Here is a 19,397-nt window from a genome sequence, read left to right as displayed (position 1 = left end):
GACAAGAGAGCTGAGGAATATGACACGTCTGTCTTTGACACACACACACACACACACACACACACACACACACACACACACACACACACACACACACACACACACACACATACTCTGATTTGATTCATTAGATATTTACAGTAGCTGTTAGTTCAGGCTCAACACTAATCCATTCTGATCTACTGGTGTTGGTGATGAGGGGTGAAAGTGAGAATGAAATAAAATGTAAATCATATTTAATGACTGTGAGCTCTGCGGTAGAGAGAGCGTTGCTCAGATTGACCGCCCATCAGTCATATTAATGCCAAAGAGATGTTTGCATTAGGGATGGGGCCACTGATGAAATTTCATCTCGCACTGTCTTGTTACTTGGAAACAGACCTGACTCTGGCGTGACCGAGCTTCTAATGAAATGAGAAATTACTTCTTTTTTTTGTCTGAGGATGATGAGTTTGGTAATATGAAGGTATTAACCGGTTTAAATTAGTGTTTGATGTTGCCTGGCGGGCTCCACCTCCTCATTATATGGAGCCATTTGTGTGTTTGATTGAAGGGGGGGGGGGGGGGGTGAGTACCACACCATTATCTGACCTCTGGGTGTCTTGAGTAGAATCAATCAAATGCACTTTCCACCGTTTTGTACTCAGGTCTTGTTCTGAGCATCTTTCTTATGTTGTCACTAACCTGGCGCAGACTTGACGCTTTCCCCCTGGGCCAGTAGGCAGAAGTACGGTTAACTGGTCTCGGGTGAACTGATCAAATGCTCTACAGACAAGAGAGATGGGGATGCCACAGTGCAGGTGATTGGAAGGATGGATGAAGAGTTGAGTACAGTGGCAGCAGTTTGTAGAAAACAGCAGGGGGGATTTAATGGAGAGCGTAAAAGGAGGAAACGGAAGGTTTTAAGAGAAGGAAAAGCAAAGCGGCAAAGAGGGAAACAAACAAAAACTACAGGTTGATAATGGTCATAAAATCAACAGGCACAAAACTACAGGAAGAATGCTAAGGTAACTAAAAAGGTGAAATTAATGGCCAGACATGATCATTGGAGGAGGCAGGATGCTGATGATCAATCACGACTGTTGCCGTGCACGGTTATGTGGATGGAGAATTCATGGAACCACCGGCTGACCCAGACTGGACGATTGATCGGCCCAGGGGAAAGACGCCCGGAGGCCAGACGAGTCAATAACGGGGCCAAAGCTTCATAAAGAACACAACACGCTGGCCTAATGGACTGTGGGGAGATGGGTTTCGACTGCTTGACTGAATATTTGCATTGCTAAGTCTTGAGATTTAAAAGTCCAAAGCATATTGAGCGTGTGTGCATACATGCATGCAGAGCTTTTATTGATTACACTCAGTAAAGCAGGCGTTTCATGGTGGGTGCAGAAGAAGCAGCAGACCTCTTTCAGATGTCTGTCACACACCATTTTCTGTATAATGCATTCTATGTTGATGATTTTTTTTAAAAATAATTTTGCAGTTTCCATCACTCTAAATTTGAGAATCACTCACATTAAATAATTTTGACTATTTAGTTAACAAAACAAAAGGAAAACCCTCAAAATATTGGCTATGGTTAATAGGAGGGTTATCAATTATTCAGTATGGCTCATTTACCTGATGTTGGCTTAAAATGACATGTCATATACACTCACAGGTCACTTTATTATTTAAAACTTGCTAGTATTGGGTGTAACCCCTTTTGCATTTTCCCTTAATTCTTTATGACACAGATTCAATAAGTTGCTGGAAACATTCCTCAGAGACTTTGGCTCATATTGGCATGACGGCATCACACAGTTGCTGGAGTCTGTGCATGCCATCTGAGTGCAGTGAACTCATTGTCATTTTCAGGAAACCAGTTTGAGATGATTTCATGTGATTGGCTGATTAGATATTTGCGTCGAGCGTGTGGCCGGTGAGTGTGTGCATACACGCGATAAAACAGGTGCTATAAATAATCGCAGTCGTTTTGTAATGACAGCTCTTCAAAGACATCGCCAAGTGCCACACAATGCATTTACTTCACAGGCTTAATGAGTCACTGAGCGGGGATAAGCCCTGATATGAAATCGTGAGTTCAGCAGGGCACATAAGGCTCGTACTAGAACTGAGATGTATAAAAACGGAACCAGGCCTACTTTCATCTTCATAAATCTAACAGAAAGTGTGCATTTCTGGTTTTCTCTTTTTGTATTTTTTTGTTGGTGCACAATTTCATGCCTCTGGCCCCAGATGTTTACTCATATTTGAGAGCATAAAAATCATAAAGATAGCGGAACTGTTAGTCATTGCGGTGACATTTAGTCCCACACAAACTGTTTTTAAATCGTTTCAACTCTCAGTTCAACAGCTCCAATGACACTTAACAGGTTTCAGCTATGATGTGTTGTAGATTAGTGTTTGTTGTTTGTTTAGTCATGAGTACAGTTAAAGTGATGCTGTGGAGAAAGTGCACTTCTTCCAACAAAGACAAAATTAAGTCAATATGTGTAAAAAGCTTCTTGTTAATTAATAGAATGGGGTTTTTTTTAAAGAAAGACTTTAAGGTATGATGAAGAAAGGATCTGCTATGCTCTTTCTTTGCCCCCTTTTTCTGTTTTGAAGCAGAAAGCGGTAAGCAGCACATTCCAGTAAATCACAACTAATTTCAGCCCTGCTTGACGTGCCTACTAAAGTAGAAACACATGCACTACCTCCCCTTTCTTTTCCTTCCTGCCACAGCCAGCCTACACTTTTCCTTTACTCAATCTCTCAGTCCCACTCTGTTTCTCTTTCTTGAGCTTTGTTCAGCGCAGCCTGCATGCCTCGGACAAATAGTCAAATGATCAATAGTTATTTCCATATTTCAACATCTTCTGCTTTTAGCACGTTTGCTCATGTTTTTTTTCTCCTTCTCCTACCTCAGCTGTGTTGAGACATTAGACAAAATAAATCACTAAATACAACGTTTGCATTTACAGTGACTGCTGGTGTTTAGTTGCACAATTACAGGAAAAGATTAGCATGTTTTACAAAGAAACAAATGTGGTAAATGCATTTGATGAGCAGACATGTTAAGCTTTATAAAGACCTTTCACTTTGTTAACTGGCTTTGCTTACTAACCACATGTCGGTAGAAAGGCTTTTAGCTTTGTAATAGGTAGCTCTGTTGGCATGACCCAATCATATCACTTTTTTTTTCATTCTCCTGACCCTCTACATATAAAATCTGCACCTACTTTTAGCCATTCCACTTTAACTCTACTCCACACTCTTCTTCTCTCAACTCCCAGCTTTTCTTTTTCATTAATAATTGTATTGTTTAAAAAAAATAATAATTTGCTTTCATGTTTGGCTTGTGAGAACAATCACGGCTTTTTCCTTTTTGCTCCCTGCTTTTCCAGCTCTACTGATCCCCATTTCATGTCCGCCCAGCTTTTTATCCTCTGCCTCATCCCTCATTTGACATGTTTCATCCTTAGCTTCATTTTGCTTTCTGTGTGATGCTTCTTTTTAGTGTAAAGCAGTTGTTTACTGAGGACCAGGGGGAAAATATGGAGTTAAACTACAGTGAATTAAGATGATTTATGAGGGGCGAAAGAAACCATAGTTTATCATTCATTTTTAATCAACTTCCGAAGAAGGTCAGGCCAAAAAAGATTTACAGACAGTTTAGTTCCCAGTAACACAACCGGGTCAGCAACCCTCGGTCACTAGGGGAAAGACCCCTGACAACGATAGGTCGTTAGGGAAAAATGTGTCTGGTTGGTGAGTAGTATGCAGAGGTTGCCAGCTGTCACTAGGTAAAATTGATAGCAAAGAGGCATAAGTGCTGCCCTCAAAAGCTCTTTGTGATTGCTTTGGTTATTAGCAGATTCCCGTAATCACCTGTAATCTGCATGGAAGATGTTGACTTGTCTGCAAACGCCCCCCACTTACTCAGCTAGTGGTAGGGAAACTGTGAAAAGGGGAGTGTACTTCTTTCCCTATCAACTAGATGTTTCCAGAGGGCTGCCTCTAGGCCTGTGTGACTGTGATGCCTTAGGGTGGTAGCTAGCATCACTGGCATCAGACCCATAGTAGCATGATAGGATCGATACTTTGTATGGAAAGTGAAAATCACAGTGGTTTAGTGGTCACAAAAATGTGTTCAGAATTGAAGGTAATTCATCTCATACAGTATGATACCCTGGTCTCCCTTACACAAGCTGCCTTTGCAGGTTAAAAATATCAGTATTGGTAATACTGGCCATGTATTGATAATGGTATTGGATCAATACCAAAATTTGATTGCACAGCACTAGTGGTAGCCTGGTGGCACCTTTGACAGCATGCACTCATCACTGAAAGAAATTTATGGTTTGAAAATGTGAATACACTTCCAGAGTCCACCATCAACAAGTCATTCAGCAGAAACCTGTTTGCCAAGTAATTCATTGTGGTTAAATGTAAATGAATGTAAATTTAACAGAAGGTTGTGACAAGGTTTTCTTGTCAAGATCCCTCTTCGCGTTTAATGTTATTCCTTTTCAGTTGGATTCAGGCGCAGATGGCTGAATGCAAATGTTGGCGGCAGATTCAAATTTATGAGACGAGAGTTGTGTAAATTCCTGACAATTGTGCATAAACCAGACACAGGCCAGCAGTTTCTCTATGTAAAACTTCCCCTAACATGTAAGCTGTAAGACTGCCTGGGAGCAGAGTGCACGAGAAAACAGGATGGTCTTGTGTTAATATTTCCCATTTAAAAACAAATAGACCAAAACCCAAGCAAACTGATGTTGGTCCATATTTTTGTTCTTTTCTTTCTGCCAAGCCTTCGCTGCTGCGGCCATCAAACATAAATACAAAAGCTCTGGACAAAAGTAATTATCCTCTGAGCTTAAAAACAAGGATAAAAGTGCTTTTTTTCCATTTGAATTAGAGACAATTTCCTCTTTTTAAACCACAAATACAATCACAATATTTTCTCTTCGCTGGTCGCTTAGCAACTGAAGAACAGTTTTCCAGTGACATCAGGGCAGAGAGTGAGAGAGAGAGCGATTTTTTTTTTTCTTTTCTTCTTTTAAGGACCTGGTTTCAATGAAGTCAGACTTGGGTGAAATTGGATTTCATTGTATACAATTAAAGTAGATGTGCCAGTGTGAAACCTAGTTTGGACTTGAGATTACTTGAACATTGTAGGCACAAAAACGAGTGACTAAAAAGCTGGCACTTTTTTATTATAGAGACCTAATCAACTTGAAAATGGAGGAGAAACTTGTCTCCTCCGTGCATTTTCTTTATTCCCCATCTGCAGTGGAGTGTGGAACCTGCATTACTGTCTCAACTTTTCTTTGGATGGGGAGAGATGTCAGGGCTATGGGCCTGACTGCACTGACACCAACACAGAAAAATGTTTCCTCTTACTGAGGTAGGTGTGTGTGTGTGTGTGTAGGCTTACCGTCGGTCGTTCCTCCTGCGTCGGAAGAGCTTTTTGGTGTGTGCAATCTCAGCCTCGTTAGGAAGGGGTGGGAAGACCTGTAACAAGACAAATCACAGAGTAAGAGTAAGCATCGCTGCTTTCAAAACTAGCATAAAGAATATACACATGACTTCAACAATAATCCATTAAAACACACTTGAGTTGCTAGTATGTGCACAAATGTCTACAGCTACAGTTAGAACTGTCCTTGATGATGATTTTGATTTTAAGAGAGTGAAGAGTGTTGAACATCTTGTTCCTTTCCACAGGATGACTAAAGTACTGCTACAAGAATTCTCACAGTAATAGTTGACCAACAATTTTTATTCAGGCTTGTGTGACTGCTGGAACTTTTTCCACAGTACTTGTAAGTCATGGAGGAAGTCCCCCCCCACGTTTGTGCTTGTGATACTTCTGAAATGAGGAAGTATCGAAGTTCATAGAAACCTGTTTTCAGGATCTTTTTCAAACTGTCCTTCAAGGTACATACTCACTAGCACATAAGACACAAGCATATTTTTTTCACAAGACCAGCGCCCATTTTTAAAAATCTCAGTACCGCATCAGCTGTGCAAACAACTTCTGGTTTTAAAATTGAACAAAATTGGGGGAAAATGGACCGGGAGTGGAGCCTATATGTGCTGGAGGAAATACACTGAAAATTTCATTCATGAAATGAAGCTCGCAATTTTCTCTCAGCCTGATACTTGAAGTATTCACAGAGATGGTGATGTAGGAAGAAAATAAAGAAACAGGATTAGAAGAAAGAAAAAGACCACACTCATGCTGTGTGTGAAAAGCTAGGCTGTGAGTCTGTGCCACAAAAAGCATTTCAGGTAGGCAGCTCCGCACTGTAAAATGGCAGCTCTCTTACCCTTGGAAGGGCCATAGCCATGGGACTTAAAGGCCTCTTAGCATCTGTTGGTTCATCAGCAACCAATCTAAATTTAGGGTTGGGTTTTGTTTTAGCCACATGCTAAATAGGGACTATTTTAGAAACTAGAATATGCTACATTTCAAATGAAGTGTCACATTTTGGCATAAATATTTTTCTGTTAAAAGCTTTTCTATTTAGGTGTTACAAATAGGAGAACATCCATCGATCTTGTCACAGATGGCTAACACAGACAACCATTCACGCTCACATTTACACCTACAGCCAATCACCAGTTAACCTTGTTTGCATGTTTTTGGACTGTGGGAGGAAGCTGAAATACGCTGAGAGAACCCACACAGGCACAGGGAGAACATGCAAACTGCACTCAGAAAGGCACCAGTCCACCATTTGATTCAAACCCACTTACTGTGAGGCCACAATGCTTATCACTGTACAACTGTGCTGCCCCAAGAAGAAGAATAAAAAGAAAAAATATCCTAATATCCTGTTGGACATTAAGAGTATATAACATACACACTCTATTGGCGATATCTTCTATCCTGTCATTGCTGCTGTTGTTCCTTTGCCAACCACCAGCTCGCCCAAACCGGCTGTGGTGTATTACTGCCCTTCCCCGAGCCTGGTTCTGTTGACGATTTCTTCCTGTTAAAATGGGTTTTTTCCTTCCCACTGTCGCCACTGGTGCTTGCTCATTAGAGGAGGTCTGATTGTTGAGGTTTTCTCTCTAGTGCTGTATGGTCTTTACCTTATAATGCAAAGAGTCCTGATGAGACCGTTGTTATAATTTGGTGCTATATGAGTAACCTAAAACTGAACTGAATAGCTGTTGCATCACTGTAGAGTTCTCATTGGCCATGCAAATAAAAACAGAAAAAAAAAATCCCTTTAAGGCATAAGCCATCTCTCTTCGGAGCTCCCTGCTGGGCAGTGATCCTCAGGGAGTTCCTGGAACTGTTTGATCCACCTATAGTATGTAGAATTGTCCTTGAAGATCTCTTTGATCGGCTGCTTCAAACAAGGATTTCAAACATCCTTTTCATTTCCAAAGGATGACTGAACTATTACCACAGTAATAGCTGAGTGAGAGTTATTGATTGCGATTAGTTTTTCGCAGGCATGACTTTGACAAACTGTACAGTAATAGGATGGCTATGGCGAAAATCCACTGCCTCATGTCATTCACTGCAAACAGACACACTCAGTAATTTACTCAATAATGACCAGTACATTGTGTGTGTGTGTGTGTGTGTGTGTGTGTGTGTGTGTGTGTGTGTGTGTGTGTGTGTGTGTGTGTGTGTGTGTGTGTGTGTGTGTGTTTATGCACTCTGGAATCATTAGAAGTTGAGCACCAGCAATCATCATACAAATGTATTAAAAAGAAGCCAAGTGTCTAAAACTGCATAAAAATGGATAAGAGAGAGACAAAAGCTATTATAAGCCTCTTTTTTTATTGTACCAATAACTGAACCCAAATATGTTCTGTTTAAAATGTGATAGGAAAGAGGAAAGCAGGATATCCTCACTTTTGTGCAGGTGAAAACAGCAGAGATATGAAAACAAACAATAATTCATTGAGGGACGAGGAACAGTTATTAATGTTCTTTAGTTTAAATCAAGACTTAACACTTCCCAGGGTTTTAATAAATAGCACAAGGTGCCCTGCATTGGAAGCGACAAAGTATAATCAAACAAATAAGAAACATGTATGTTTTTACAGTTAGTTCTAACATGGATATTTCCAATGCACACTGTGTTGGATGTCTTACTTACACAGTTCACTTCTTGTGAAAAGGACATAAGACTGTCTGCCATCCATTAAACATCAGCCCTGTCAGTCAAACATCATCATTATGCGCTGTTACCATGGTTACAGGCAGGACTAGCACATGCAGTGTGCAATAAGAGTGAGTGCAGGAGGCTTGGTACTCCTGGTTTCAGGTCTCCCACCCTCATTTTCAAGTACATTGTGTGACACACACACACACACACACACACACACACACACACACACACACACACACACACACACACACACACACTTTCGAATTTCTGTGTCCCAGGTGTTGTATGTTTTTTTTCCTTACAGGTGCAGCAGTTGGCGACACGTTGTGTATTTCTATTTGTACTCTATCCTGTCCTGCCTTAGACATTGACATAATGTATACCACATATAATATAATAACTTTAAATACAATGACCAGAAATGAAGAAATAGTCAGATAAACCCTGAACAAGAGGAGCCTAATCAGAATTTATAGAGCTGAACCTGGCTCGTTTGGCACAACAGTGCATTCGGATCATAATTCTGATTGCAAAAGCTACCAGACAGGACAGGATTTAAAAAAAAGGTGCATGAGGCAGAGTGCTGTGCAGTCTTTGGTCGATGCTGTATAATACTGTATCATCATTTTCTTCTTCTACATAAAAGAATGACAAAAAATACGGTCGATATTAAATCTCAAAGATTTTTTTGTCTCATGACTTGATAATATCGACCGTATAATGACAATAATGCCTTTTGATAATGATCACATGAGCACTTTTAATATTTTGTTCCCATTTTTTTTAGTTTACCTTGACATGAAACAGGACTCTTAGACTTTTTAATTCAATGCAAAATAACTAAAATATCAGTACATTTCTGCCGTTATTTTAATGTTAGGAATACATTTAACGAATCATCCATTTACACAATAGATCATAAACAGCCTGAGACGTCGAGAAGTTAGAACAATTTAAGAATTGGTCTCAATTGTTGTTGTTGTTTTTTTTTTTTTTTTTATTCAGTCTGCTGTCATTATAATGACATGCACCAGCATGGCTCCTTGGCTTGCTTTGGTAAGACTGCCGTAAAACTGATAATGACTCATACCTGCGGTTTGGATGAATTTAAATGTTCAGACAACCACGTGTGACATGATGCATTCTTAACAACTTCTAACACAATACGTTCTAGTGCACAAAACAAAAAAAAACATCCTCCCCTGTAGTTTTTTTTTGGCACACTGCGAAGTGATCCAGTCAGTGCACTAGACTGGATACCCTGGCAAGCCAATTCTGGTTGGTATATGTATGACCACTCTGGTTTAGAAGTAACACGAGAGAGAACTTTTTAGAGCTCCAAGCTTTGGTTTCCATATATTACAGAAGAGTGAGATAAAGTGAAAAGAAAACTGTGTTACAAAAAATGTTTGTCAGCGGTTCTTTAGTCCTGTAATGACTTATGCCAGCCTTTCATAAACTTCCTCCAAGGACTGTGAGTACACACAGAGTACAGAACATACCTGTACAGCATCGCACTGCAAACTCAGACATCATCTAAAAACACTCAGAAGAAAAACTGAAGAGCCCAAAATTATTATAGTTGAATTCTGATGGAAATCTGAGATGCAAAGAGTCTGGAAATGTAAATAAACACATGCTTTTAGCCTCTAACAAACTAACCCATATTATAGACTCTGCCTTTGTTCCCTCATAATTTAACTCTTCTTACCACTGGAATGATCTGAGAGGGAGGAAAACGGAGAAACTGTTGCATGTTTAGCTACTGTAGTTCTCCTCTAGGATATCATTAGCTATAATTCTGCCCTCAAATGGTAACCAGATGACAGTGAGTGCACGCGCGCACACACACACACCCCACCACCACCACATATTTCTTAAACTCTCTACTTGCTGCATTTCCTATTGCTAGTTAGATCTCATTAGAAAGCGCTATTAATAGAAAAATAGAAAAAAATGTGAGTAGTTTCTATCAGATAAGAGAGGCGTGATCGAGAGACAGGAAACGAGAAATGTAGAATTGCCTCTCAAGCAGCTGCATGTGTGAATATGCTATCTGCAGGTAGCAGCCAGTTTAAGGCAGATAAAAGTGAGGACCCATACTGTCCTGGTCCCCAGCCAGAAGACCTCTCACCTCGAGGCAGGCCGTGCTAGCCCTGTGGACGTGACAAGGATGGAGGGGAGGGACTGCCTGCGCAAGAGCTGATAGAAAATGAGACTGATTTTTATCTGTGGATCTGATCACATCTGTATGTTTTTTAAAACAAATGTAGCTCTTCAAAGATTACGATACACTGGTGGAGATGAATGACGAGCTGTGCTACAAAAAATGACGAAAGAAGGATTAACCCCTTTCATCACCACTGTCAATAGTCTTTTATTCAAACTCTTAATTTTATCGTCCATTGAACAATTAGGGCTAATAATGAGGATTCAGACTCATGACAGCTAAATTTGAGGAATATTTTTAATTTGGATTTTATATGCTTGAAGTAGTCGGCAATAAAGGGGCTGGCAGTGATGAGGGCTCGAGTCCTGCTAATGTGAAGGCAGAGCTTCCTTTTAAAACATTCATCACTTGTTTTAACCGAAGCCTTAACAAGCCAGAGCTGGCACAACACACGCATTTTAATAGCTAACAATGATCGTTCCTGCAGTCTTCAGTTTTAGACTTCAGTTGTGGATATGCATGTGTAGTACGCAGCCTTATTTTGTAGAAAAGTAAACAGCATGGTGATGTAAACCATCAAACTCAAGTTTTTCCAAGTTTAAAACAACATCGAGTCTCAGATGTCAAACAGCGTGCCAACAGCTGAAATATAAATCAGCTTGAATTTTACAGGCCTGACTGTGGTGTCTCTTTTATGCGTGTATTGTGTTTTGCGGTTGGGTGTTGCGCATCCGCCTTCAGGGGAAGTCTGGTCCTGTAGCATGCCAAGGACATTCACAGGTTAGCACATAAATCACAGTAAATAATTCACTCTGGAGTTGGGTTGTGAACTCTTTGTCATCATTAGCATCTTGGAATTTTCTTTAGACACAGGCTGACATGGTTACAGGACTGCCTAAAACAACCACGCAGATTCCTTCAGACTGTTACCTTCAGGTGTTCATCTGCACCAGGAGCAGTCTGAAACATGAGCAGCACCTCTGCCACGCATTTGTTCTGACTTTGGCACACAGTAGTCATTAATTATAGTTAGTGGATAGTGCTTGTTTTTTTTCCATCCAGCTCAATTATAAATTGAAAAAAAAAAAGGAAAACCTGTTTAGAAACCTATTTTGTTTAGGTACCAGTGAAACATGGGATGCTATTATAGCTCTCATGTCCTGCATCATTCCCCCTTGCTAATACTTTCCTGTCGACATTCCTGTCAATGTTAGTAATAGAGGTAAAAAAAAGAAAAAAAGATCAACCTATCTAAAATTGAACTACACATACTGGAGTTTTGATGTTAGCATTTTAGCTGCCACCATATTATTTTGTCATTTTGGAGCCAGAAGCTGCCATATTTGGATGAAAGTGTGGAGTGTTATTAGCTATTAGCTAGTTATTAGCTAATGGTAGCAAGCTAGCAAAGTTTAAAGTCAAAGCTCGCAGATGTCCAGATAATTAGTGCTTAATAACACGCTAAACAACTACTAGCATTTCATGTAGCTGAAATAAAGTGCAAAGTCAGTTAATATGTTAAAAAAAAACGAGTTTAGGGGCTACCTTACAAAATAAAACGCCTTGAGGCAATTGTTGTTGTGTTTTGGTGCTGTATGGATAAAACTGAATTGAATTGAACTGAAAATTCCAAAAACGTGACTGTAAAATGTGACTATAAATTTTGAACTTTGAACAATATTTTCATGCGTTTTACATCTTTTCCTATTGATAAAGACTCTCCTTATACTACACAAAAGTAATTAAGTAACAGATAAATAATTAAATGACAGAAAAGTGTCTGTTTTTAAACTGTCTGCTATATAAAAATGTCAGTTTCTCCAATTTCACACATTTATCATGCAGTTTCACTGGTCTGGCCCCACTAATACTTAGTAGCATTTGAGAGGATTCAGTTTTTCTAAAGAGTTGCCTAAACAGTCACGTACCAGGTCAAATGCCATTGTTGATCCATTCATAACAATTATGAGTATGGAAGGAGTATAAGTTGCAAGGAAGGAAAGTAAGGAAATGAGAAATGTTAACAGGGTGGAAATGTGGAGAATGGAAATGGAGAATAAAGATTATAGAACTTTGTCTGCTATAGCATAGAAAATGAAATGCATGTCTTCCTTTCCCTTCTGCTTTGTAACAATTCTGGTATGATGCTTATTGAGTCGCTCCATTGTTTCTCTTAGTTTATTTATGTTGCAAGGGCTTTCAGCCAAAAGCAATAAATTTAAAGCTGACCCAAGGGTGGCATTACAGGACAGGTTGTTGAGAGCAAAAGCCGCTGTCAATACAAGACAGCAGGCACGTAAAATGAAAATACAAAAACGTTCCTCAACGTTTCATTCACAGGCCAAACCAAACAAATAACGCTCCTTTCTGTGTCTGTAAGGAAATTAGAGTTGGAAGTTTTTGTCTTTTGTCTTTTGTGGGGTGGGGGGTAGATTTTAAACAGTTTCTTTGTTTAACTTTGTTACTAGCAGGCTTAAAAACTACATCAGATGAACATTATCTGAGTCATATGCTTAAGAAATAGGAGAACCGAGAGATGCATCTGGCTCTTCAGTTCATCCATCTACTGTTTGCCAAAGCCTCAACAGAAATGGTCTCAGTGGAAGGGTGGCTGTCCAGAAGCCATTGTTAAGAAAGAGAAACAAGAACTGGACTGAGAATCAGCAGCTATGCTGATGGAGTCATGTATCCAACTTGGGGTTGTGTTTCAGGCAGTGATGTTGGGGATCTCATCAAAAGATGGAGTTCACCAAGAAAATTACAGTAAGTATTATGACAATTATCCCAAACATTGGTAAAAGCACACCAGGATTGGCCTCCCCAGAGCCCAGACCTCAACAATATTAAGCAGTGTGGGATCACCTTGACAAAAGGAACAAAAGGCAGCCAACATCCAAAGAAGAGCTTTGAAGAATAAAGGAGGCCATACCAAATTTTGACTTTCAAGTTAGCTAAAATTGTACAAACTGTTTTGTCCTATTTACTGTATTTCCATGTATCCTTTCATAGGAAAATTAGGATTTACTGAAACATATGTAAGTATAAAGAAATATAGGGTGACTTTTGCACAGTACTATATGAAATTTTACACACAGTGTGACTTTTACAGCACTAAGTGATTTCATTTTATAAATTATTCACGAAAAGCAAACTATTAGCACTCTTATTACTTTAACTTACTAACTTTATATGATGAAAGATGGCATTTCTACCGTTAGATTTAAGTAGCAGGAAGAGATAAATTAGCAGTAACATGCTGATCCTGGATCTTTTTTATCGGACCATCTTGTCACGCTAGTATTCAGAATCTATAAAACCCCTCTAGTACAGGATTTCCTTCATGTTTCATGATACGCATTGCCTTTCATGTAACTTAGTCTGTAGCTGATGCATGCTAACAGTACAGACAGAGGAGATTTAGAGCTGCCACGGTCGTGTATACAGGATGATCTGTGATAAGAGGCAAAGATGTGAGGTCCTGACATTCATGTCTCATTTAATAAGTGATCAGAGGCCAGCGCCACAGATGCTGAGACAGGTACATCAAAGAACTCAGGGGTCTTGCTACTGGAGGATATGGAGAACACTGCAGGATCAAAGTGTCGGAGACTGAAAAAGGGAGAAAAACTGTAGTACCCTATAGAAATTAACTGCTGCTGCAGCGGGTTTTAAGTGCATATAGCTGTGCTCTTGGCAGCTCTCAGAATAATGAAAAAAGGCTTCAATCATATGTTCTCTCTACATCCCAATACTCTGTGTGTGTGTCTGTGTGATGTTTCTTTTAGTATATTTATAAAGACCTGCAAATAGCATATATACATTTTTATGAAGACATTTTGCTGCTTCTTACAGTGAAACTTTACAATCCGTAATCACAAACTTAAGATTACCTCATTCCTTAGGAATAAGCGCACAGGAATGCAATTTATTATGATTAAAGTGCAGGTATGGCATTTTTAAGTCTGTCTTAAAACAACACTGCCTTTATGAGTGGACTTCTGCTGTGTATAAGAATATGGTTGGTGTCTGCGTTTATCCAGGATGATCTGAAAGTAACAAGCATTAGATGAAAGCTCTCCCTAGACTTACCCCGAGGAAACCTTTAAAGGCCACGTTACCGCTAATTGGCTGAGCCTATTTCTCAGAGGACCACAGTAGGACAAAAAATTCTGACGTAAAACAGCAAGCTGTCAAAAGAGCCACATGTCTGATGATTGTGAGCTCAATTGCAAAGATTACTACACATACTGACACGCTTGATTCATCAGAGCCTATTGTGAGCAGCTGCCGAGGGGGTAGGTGCGTCCAAAAAAAGACATAATGCGTTAATCACGAGAAACTAAAGGTGCGTGGCAATGTAAGTATTATAGTATTGCTTCGACAAACACACACACACACACACACACACACACACACACACACACACACAAATCATTAAAACTTTGGCAATTCTCTTTATACTAGAGCCCAACTAATTTTTACGGCCCATACTGATAACAATAGTTAATAATTAAGAATCTGATACATCAAGTTGTATATTTTTTTCTTTCAAACACAAACAGATTTCTCTACCATTTGTTACATGAGTCCTTATTGGACTGGATTATTTATTTACACTCTGCCTGACTCTGATTAGCTCAGCTAGTCCGCAGGTATGTTAATGACCTAAATACTTTGCAGACTGCCCTCTGGTGGATAAACTATGCAAGCTCAACATTCAAAACATGGATAAAGTGCATTTCCCCCTTCTAAACTTGAAATTTTAAAGTTTTATTTATTAGCAATTATAAATGTTTATACTAATAGATTGGCAAATAGCTAATATTGACTGACATATCAGCCTAACTAAGTGTCTACAAGAAAGTATGCATCTTCTAAAGTTCAACAAGCAAACATATTCAGTGAAGACTGTACTAAGTACACTTGTGAAGCTTTGGGAATTCCTGTCAAATTACTTCTCGGAGAAAGGTCTCTATGAAGAGTAGGAATAATTACTGTGACAAAAACCTAAACTCATGGAGAGTGTGCTACACCGTTTCTTTAAAAAAAGACCATAAAATTTGATTAAAAGGGATTAAAATCAATGAACCAATTAATTTTTGGCGTTCCACTACGATATATTTTATGCTTTTGCATACACCACTCCATATTCTTTCTGCCACTCATATGTGATAAAACAGGTCAAGTCACTGGTGACGTATTGAATACCTCTGTGTGAGTGGTCATACATTTCCCATGGTATTGTGCTTTCATGCATGCGTGTAAGCATGGCTCCAGTCTTTCTCCCAAGCCAGAGCCCAGAGCAGAACAGAGTACAATGATGATTAATCCAGTATGTGTGCGGTTAATAGAGTGTAGGAGCCAATCGGTAGTAGGACCAGAGACAATAGCAGGAAGTAACCACGTGAAGGGGGGCTGCCGGTCACCATGACCCTATGGATATTGTTCTGCTGCCTACCAAGATTTGAAGGATGGAGGGGACGAGTGAAGGACACCATAAGGAGGGTGGAGGCAGAGCATAAGGGTAGTGGTCATAAGTAGGAAAAGGCAAACTGGAGGAAACAAAGCGAGAAGAGGTAACAGATAGTAAAAATGCCATGAAGGAGACAGGTTTAAGGTTAGCTTAAGTTAAAACTACAGGAAAGAACAGCAAATGAGTGCGTATGACCTGCACGTCTCAGACAAATTGACAGCTGACACACAGACCACCAAAGAAACCCACCCCGCCCCCAGTGTCATTCTATAACCGGAGTCCTGCTCTGCGGCACGTACACTTCCACACTGAGGGGCCAACCAGTCTGTAATATCCCAGCTCCAGATTCCTGCTTTGTTCTCCGTTTGGACGGCTTTGTTCACAGACCAGAGACCGGATGTCTTCTCAGTGACTAGCTGCACTCTCCTTTTCTCCCGGGTTGCACCCAAGTGCTCTCCTCATTATCTGGTGCCCTTTATTTTTATTTTATTGTTTCTTTCTTTGAGAAGCAAAATACTTTCTTTTTTCTTTTTTACTGAACCAAACACAAAAAAACCCTTAATATTAAAACATGACACCACATATTTATCATGTGAACCCACTGCTGTACAATACAGTACAGTATATACTCATTGGATACCCTACTTGCTAGTATCAGGTTGAACCGCTTTTGCCTTCAGAACTTAATTCTTCATGGCACAGGCTCAACAAGGTTTCTCAGAGATGCTGGTAAATATTGACATGAGGCCTTTTAAGTAGTGTGAACTCCTCAACATGGTCAAGAAACCAGTTTGAGTATCTGAGCTTTGTGACATGATGCATTAAACTGGTGGAAGCGGCCATCAGAAGATGGGCACACAGTGGTCATAAAGACGTGGACACGTTCAGTAATAATACTCGGCCAGTCTGTGTCATTAAAACAGTGCTCAAGTGCTACAAGGAAAAAAGAAGAAAAAAAGCATTGCCCAAACAATTACACTGCCACCACCAGCCTCAACGGTTGATATGAGGGAATATGGATCCATTTATTGTCCAATTTTGGTGAGCCTGTGTGAACTGTAGCCTCAGTTTCTGTTCTTAGCTGACAAGAGTCTCCTGCGGGGTGATCTTCTACTGCTGTTGCCCATTTGCTTCAAGGTTTGACATTTTGTGCATTCAGCAATGCTCTTCTGCATGTCTTGATTTTAACAAGTGTTTATTTGAGTTACTGTTGCCTTCCTATCAGGCCGACGAAGTCTGGCCATTCTCGTCAGACCTCTGACATTAACAAGGCATTTTTGCCTAGAGAACTGCTGGTCACTGGATATTTTCTCTTTGTCAGACTATTCTCTGTAAACACTAGAGATGGTTGCGTGGGAAAATCCCAGCAAATCAGCAGTTTTGAAAAACTCAGACCAGCCCCTCTGGGACCAACTAACACACCATGTTCAGACTTACTTAAATAACCTGTCTTCCCTGTTCTGAGGCTCGGTTTAAACTTCGGCAGGACCTCTCAATTGTGTCTACATGCCTAAATGCACTGAGTTGCTCCCATGTTGATTAAATGTTTGTATTAACAAACAGTTGAACAACTATACATACAAAAGTAGACATGTCCTGAGAAAATGTTTAAACTTTGCCAAAGGAATAAATGGCCTGTATTTATATAGCGCTTTACTAGTCCCTAAGGACCCCAAAGCACTTTACATATCCAGTCATCCACACACTGGTGATGGCAAGCTACATTGTAGCCACAGCCACCCTGGGGAGCACTGGCGAGGCTGCCGGACACTGGCGCCACCGGGCCCTCTGACCACCACCAGTAGGCAACGGGTGAAGTGTCTTGCCCAAGGACACAACGACCGAGACTGTCCTAGCTGGGGCTCAAACCGGCAACCTTCCGATTTCAAGGCGAACTCCCAACTCTTGAGCCACGATCGCCCACATACTTTTACACTTTGCTTTCTTACACACAATTAAATATGGAACAACAGAGAATAAAAGTCACAAGACAACACAGTACAACAACTGCATAAATTCTATATTAGGGTATGGAATTTGGCTCTGGGTCCGAAAAGTCAACTGAATGTGAAAGTGGCTTGCATTCTTTCAAATGGCCAGTAGGGGGGCTAGCCATGTTGTTGCAAGAATAAGTCAGATTGGTTAGCATTAAATGGGAAAATGACCCTACTGATCACTTGACCGGTGACCTCAGGAAACACTTTGTTGACGAGTTTATGGTCTCAGTTGCTGGTTTCGAGCATCTTCAATTGGTAAACATGGTACTCATTACAAGCAATAAGGATGAAAAAGGAGGGTATACTTTAGGGCAAACAATTAAATGATAGTCCATGACACGGTGGCCACATCCATGTTTTGTCTATACCTGTTTTATTTTAACTGTCTCTGTCTTATTTATTTGCTTTTGTGTGAAGGAATTTGTACGTGAGGGCGATTACAAGTATTCTTTTTATACAGCCTTTCATGTTTCCCAGCATCCATTGGATACGTGGCATGAATCAAATACTTGCTCCCTGACCCCTGGATGCTTCTGTCGTTACAACCTGAAATTGCACATGAAGGCAGGTCATTGTGACTGCAGGATGACATTCCACAGAGGCCAGTGGAGGTGCAGCAGAACCTTAAAGCAAAGGGAGGAAGCCCTTTCTCACTGGGTTGCTCACACGCCCTCGCACAAATGAGAGGTTTTCCACGTCCGAGGGCTATTTGTAAGCGCATTGTGGCTCCTGGAAAAAGGGGAAGTGAATGTTGGAAGGAAGCGTGGATTGCAGACGGGGACTTTGGATGATGTAGTCCTGCCGTGCAGTAGCAGGAAGTGATGACTCTGGAAAAGTCCAGTACATTATGAGTGGAAAAATACCTGATGATTTCTTTCTATCTATTTATCCTTCCATCCGTGGAGGCAGTTATTATACAATAGGGCAGTTTAGCAGCAAAGGGTTCACATGATAAATATATAGAGTCATAATAGGAGTAATCGGATCGGAATGTGGGAACCAAAGTTGTGATACATATTTATATTTTCACCTTTAATCTTGATGCAATTCTATTGCCTCTTAATTAAAACTGATATATCTTAGCCCCAAGTGGGCCCCCAAGGCTAATTTTACCATCTAAGAAGTTGAGAGGAGTGATGTTTCTATGGCACAACTATCAACAACTGACAAATAATAAGGAGCAATGTCTACTCACAGCTTTTTCTTAAGTGCCCGTTAAGCCAAAATAGTTATGAATCAGTGGTTTAATTGTTTCTTCCACAAAGGAGGTGGAACCTTGTGTGTGCTGCATGTGAGAAAAAAACAACTTCAGACTATGTTTAGACCTGATTCTCATGACATTGTCCAGTTTTTGTATGTGAGAACAGCTTTGGTAGAGTGTGGGCAAAGGAAGAACCCCATATTGCATTACCCTAGTCCAGTTTTCTCTTGTTTTGGAGATTTGGTTGAAGATGCCCTCTAAAAGTGCGCTTCCAAATCACAATATTTGATATTATATATAAAGACACACTGATCAACCGACCAGGGACAGGAATCAGATACTTTTCAGCATCCTCGCTTGGTGACTGGCTGGGCAGCATCACCAATGTCAGATTACGAGCCCATTCTTTTCATGCATGCGCATA

The 19,397-nt window shown here is 40.2% G+C and overlaps 1 protein-coding gene across 3 annotated transcripts in view; it reads right to left on the bottom strand.

Annotated features, from left to right (window-relative positions):
- The window catches only part of ctif (CBP80/20-dependent translation initiation factor), a 60,786-nt gene that overhangs the window by 17,601 nt on the left and 23,788 nt on the right, over window positions 1–19,397 (bottom strand). For 2 of the 3 annotated variants that reach the window (XM_085359842.1, XM_085359840.1), the window contains 2 exons: window positions 5,432–5,508; window positions 685–765 (listed from right to left, as the gene is read on the bottom strand). In XM_085359842.1, coding sequence (XP_085215968.1) covers window positions 685–765; window positions 5,432–5,508 — 158 coding nt within the window. The remainder of the gene's footprint in view (window positions 1–684; window positions 766–5,431; window positions 5,509–19,397) is intronic. The other variant, XM_085359841.1, reaches the window with a different exon arrangement.

The sequence above is a fragment of the Diplotaxodon limnothrissa genome, linkage group LG7 (genome assembly GCF_057381915.1).
Source record: "Diplotaxodon limnothrissa isolate DT_005_m linkage group LG7, D_limnothrissa_male_GT1.1, whole genome shotgun sequence".
NCBI lineage: Eukaryota > Metazoa > Chordata > Actinopteri > Cichliformes > Cichlidae > Diplotaxodon > Diplotaxodon limnothrissa.
This window is presented reverse-complemented; position numbering and strand designations above follow the sequence as displayed.